The 4,938-nt window shown below is 36.4% G+C and overlaps 1 protein-coding gene across 9 annotated transcripts in view; it reads left to right on the top strand.

The window, feature by feature from the left end:
• Positions 1 to 2,136: 2,136 nt before the first annotated feature.
• LOC106870835 (pleckstrin homology domain-containing family D member 1) overlaps positions 2,137 to 4,938 on the top strand; it is a 216,641-nt gene continuing 213,839 nt past the window's right edge. For 5 of the 9 annotated variants that reach the window (XR_001409585.2, XM_014917058.2, XM_014917064.2 and 2 more), the window contains exon 1: positions 2,138 to 2,395. Coding sequence is in view for 8 of the 9 variants with exons in the window: in XM_014917058.2 (XP_014772544.1) it covers positions 2,208 to 2,395 (188 nt within the window). In the remaining variant the exon portion in view is untranslated. Of the gene's footprint in view, positions 2,396 to 4,938 lie in introns of all 9 variants that reach the window. The other 4 variants (XM_014917061.2, XM_014917063.2, XM_014917060.1 and 1 more) reach the window with 2 other exon arrangements.

The following is a 4,938-nucleotide window of genomic DNA, read 5'->3' as shown; positions in this document are numbered from 1 at the left end:
TTCTATAATAAAAATTAATGTTAACGGTTTATCGATAACTTCCGTTACATTTTTAAAGAATTAACTGATTAATGGTTATCGAAGTTAACTTTTTAGTTAATGAATTAACAATGAACAAAGTTAACTTTTGCTTTCCTGTCACCCGCTTTTGCTTTCCTGTCACCCGCTTTTGCTTTCCTGTCACCCGCTTTTGCTTTCCTGTCACCAACCCTCACTAGTTTGCAAGAATGGTAATATTCCATGGTGACTGGAAATGGTTTTACTGGAGATGACTGGAAATGAGCAACACCACTATGACGGTGATATTTGTTTACTCCATGTCAACGAAAGCTAAGTACAGAGGTTTATTTTGGGCTAGGAATTTCTCCTGCAGCTGTCTTACCAGAAATATAGCATCAGTGGTGTTTCTCCCTGGTACAAATCCAAACTGCATCTTGTCTAAACTAACTCTCTCCCTAATTAGTTGGGCTATGACCCTCTCCATGACTTTCATCACATGATCCAACAATATATAGATACACACAATGGGCTTCTTTCAAATCCACAAAGCTAGGGGCTATGGTAAAGGCACTAGCCCAGGGTACCATGGTGCTATACAGTGAGACTGAACCTGAAACCATGTGGTTGGGAAGCAAACTTCTTAACCACACAGCCATTACAAAAATAATCTGAAGAAAATTAAGCTCTATCAATTATGTTTCTGCCTTATAAAAATGTGTGTGAAAATCTATGCAGTATAATAAGCCTGTATCTTATATAGGTCTGTCACAAGCCTAAAGGTTCATTAGGCCACACCTTATCCTAGTTTCTATGGGCATATATGCAATTATGAGAGTTACTGACCTGCCTTCCAAGAATAAGATGCCAGTCCTTTACAGGGTTAACTCTCAGTTGCTGCTGGTGTTCATTCTCAACTGAGTTGACTGGAGCAATGAGAAGTAAAGGGTTTTGCTCAAGGACACAATGTTCCTCTCAGACCAGGTATCAGAGTCATGATCGACCTTATGATTGACAGCCCAATTTCCTAACCTCAAGGCCACACTTCTTACAGCCATATATCATACACACCCACCCCCAGTTTAATAAGTGTTTTGGTATTAAAAAATGTGTGTATTATACATGGAGATTTACAGAAGACATCCAAAAGTATGTTGCATGTAAAAAATTCTGATTTCAGTCTTTGTTGAGCACAGACTGTTAGACCTAATGTTCCAGCTATTTTAACAGAGGTCATAGGGCTTTAGCAGAGTTCAGTAAGTGACAAACATGGCCTCAATATTACCAGCCTGGAAGGCGGTGAGCTGACAGAATTGTTAGCACGTCAAGCAAAATGTTTAGTGGCATTTCATTCATCTTTATGTTCTGAGTTCAAATTCCACCCAGGTTGATTTTTGCCTTTCATCCTTTCAGGGTCAATAAAATAAGTAGCAGTTGAGCACTGGGGTCAATGTAATCAACTTACCCCGTCTCCCGAAATTGCTGGCCTTGTGCCAAAATTTGAAATTAATATCACCAGCATGTGAGAGCTCATAAAAGCTATGGCAAATACCCCATCTTTGGCTATCTTATGTACATAGTACCATTCATGAAAGTCAAACAGGGTATCAGACAACCAGAGGAGAGATTAGTGGTTTATATCTATTCAATTAACTCTCATGGTTCAGTCCAGCTAGCTGCAAGCAGAGACCATAAGATAGTAAAAGGTCCCTACTATAGCGGTACGAGAAGTGTTATAGAATTGATGTGGTTGTTTGTTGGTATTCTGTGCACCTTCCCATCAAAGGGAACGTTACCTACAATTTATTAGTATCCTATCCAAAAGAAGACCTCTCATCCACTTTAAGTTATGCATGTGTGTTTGTGTATGTGCAACAATATATTGCATATTTTTACACATGTGAAAGTGTATATATACACGGAAAGACACACAAAAAACACATATACACACACATGCGTACCCTTGTAAAAATACAATGGTTGTCAGTTGCTTTAATATTAGTTCTAGATAGATAGATAGATAGATAAGCAGAAAGGAAGAGAGAGGAAAGAGACACAGTGGGAGTGTTGGATAATAGAGATATGGTTTTTCTCTCTATAGAATGCTATAACGGGGAAATAGAAGAGAAATTAGAAGATAAGAGAACAAGGGGAGCAACTGTGTGGTTGCGTGTGACGTCAGCCGCTATGGTTTGTAAAGTATCGCTCGAATGGCCTGTGTTTTCCCTTGCTGTTGCGGGCGTTATGTTTACAGAGAACATGTGAACAGCGCTATGAACGGCATGCCTGAAGCCGATCCACTTACTTTTAAGCCACCAGACTGGAAAAATTATGTCCAACATTTTGGATGCCTTTACAAAAGGCCCGTAGGGCACCAGTCGACCAAGTGGTCGAAAAGGTAAGGTTGTTCTTTTTATTTTGTTCTAGTTCTTTTCATACTCGGTCATGTCGCCACTTTTAAAGTAGCTTCTTTTCTTTTCTGCCTTGTCAAAAATAGACTTGTTTCTACTACCACCTTCGTTATAATAAGACTTCTATAGAGGGGGGGGGGCTTCTCTCTCTCGTTTGTATTAGTCTCTTTTTTTTTCTCTCATATATACACATATATATATATATATGTGTGTGTGTGTAATTATTGCGGTAAGAATGAAATATAAATAAAAGCAGGATAAAAGGGAAGGCTGCTTTACTGTACTATTACTTTTGACTAAATTCAGAAATGCTTTTGATAGAATTAGGAGGGAAAAGAAAACTTTTTTAGCCACCGAAGTTTTCCATTTCCCACCTCCTTGTCTCATTCACCGACTTTATCTAACGTAACTTTTCACCATTGTCTATGATAACACTGCTGTTATTATTATTATTTTAATTTATTATTGTTATTGTATTTCCTGTCTACTTAGACTTTTTCCCTATCGGTATTTGTCTCAGCTTATTATTATTATTATGTCAGTCAGAACCTGTTCATACAATCCTCTCCAACTGATTATTACTAAGGTAGATATGAGCAACCTGACTGCTTCCGACCAAACAAACCACTCGACATTCCGACCACCCACTTGCAGCAATTACGTTATAGGCTTTCATATTCATTACTTTTCCTTTTCTTTCACTTTTTTCGTCTTTCTTTTATTGTTTGCCACTATTTTTGTAGTCCTTCTTCTCCCTTCCTTCTTTTTTTTTTCTTTTCCTTTCTGCTCTGCTCTCTCTTCTCTTTCTTTTTCATTCTTCTCCCTTTCCTTCTTTTTTTCTTTTCCTTTCTGCTCTGCTCTCTCTTCTCTTTCTTTTTCATTCTTCTCCCTTTCCTTCTTTTTTTCTTTTCCTTTCTGCTCTGCTCTCTCTCTTCTCTTTCTTTTTCATTCTCCCCCCCCCCTCTTCTTCTTCACTGACCTTACAACTTTCAACATCTCTGTTTGTCAATGTTTATGTTTACAACGATTCCATAAAATAAATGCCACTTGCATTTCTAATTCTCTTTTGTTGCTGCTCTCTCACTCTGTCTTCTCCGACACTAAACTGAGATCACCTTAAATGTACAGATATTTATTTTCTTTTCATGACACTTAACACTTATCTCTGAAACAGTAAAATTTTCATCTTCCTCATGGTACAAGATTTATTTCATCGTTTCATTTATTTGTATTACTTTTTACTGACATAGATAAACATCACTACTTCTCCCCGGATTCTACTGTTTTACTGTATAAATAACTCTTGCTTGTATTTTCGCGACTAATTAAAGAAACCGTATATTCTTTAGATAAGCTATATTGTTGCTGTATAACCCAGGTCCACTATGGTCTGTGATCAAAGCCGTGCCAGACGTGGCAGTTCTGTCTTTTTATTATTATCTAATGTGTCGTTTTATTTTAAGACGGTAGAGTGTGATTTGAAGAGAGATTGGGCTTCTTCTCTACCTTAGGGTTTCCTCGTTGGGTTAAGGTGCCAAAAGGTCGACTCGTTCCGTCCTTCACATTCCCGAGATCAAATATCACTAACGGTTGTGACCTTTCTTTTTATTTTTTTCTCTAGAAATTCATACAATTAATACCCTTAATAAAATAATCGTAAATCTCTTTAGATAGCCATGAACGTCACACTTCCAATTCTTTCCCGCAAAACAGTTTTTATACAAACCCTCCCCAATGAAAAAAATATATATATATTAGCCCTATAAGTTCAGAGTTCAAATATCAACGATATCAACTTCGATTTTATCCTTCATGGGTTCCATAAAATATTACCAATCATATACATGTAGTTTTAAGCCTATCGAATGAAAAAAGAAATCAACGAAATCCTTCTATAAAGCAACAATGCGTCAAGAAAGTTGCCTCTTCAAGATCACTCAATCTAGTAGAAATAGCAACAAAATCTCCCTCAAAGCACACTCTGCTGTGTTAAAAAAATATAGGTAATCTATAGTCGGGGATGGTCATAGCTGCATCATAGGTCGACTCGATCAGGATTGACCTAGGGCTAAACAATAACGATAACATGATTAGAAATAGATCGATATTAGTGTTGTAGTTTGTTTACGACGTAGGTAAACCAAACTGTTAATTATTTTAATCTCTTTCATTCTTTTCTTTTAATCAGCAATCAATCATTATTTATATATTTTGTTAATCCTTATTTTTCTGACAATAAACCAATCTGATTGTAAACTAATCTTCATTTGAAAATTGTGAATGTCATGAAGCCGTGTGTTGAAAACACAACAATAGTGTGAATGTGTGTGTACAGAAGGCATATGTATTAAATGTGTATACCCGAACGTAAGCACACCCACTCACATCTATTTCTTTATTTGTATGTGTATATATATCGTCCGTAGTTTATATATCCGAGAAAGAAGCACACTCTAAAACATTAGCGCAGTAAAACAAACCTTCTATATATATATATATATATATATATATATATATATATATATATATA

Source organism: Octopus bimaculoides, chromosome 11 (genome assembly GCF_001194135.2).
Source record: "Octopus bimaculoides isolate UCB-OBI-ISO-001 chromosome 11, ASM119413v2, whole genome shotgun sequence".
In the NCBI taxonomy this organism is placed as follows: Eukaryota; Metazoa; Mollusca; class Cephalopoda; order Octopoda; family Octopodidae; genus Octopus; species Octopus bimaculoides.
The sequence above is the reverse complement of the archived record's forward strand: the minus strand, read 5'-3'. Positions and strand labels throughout refer to the sequence as shown.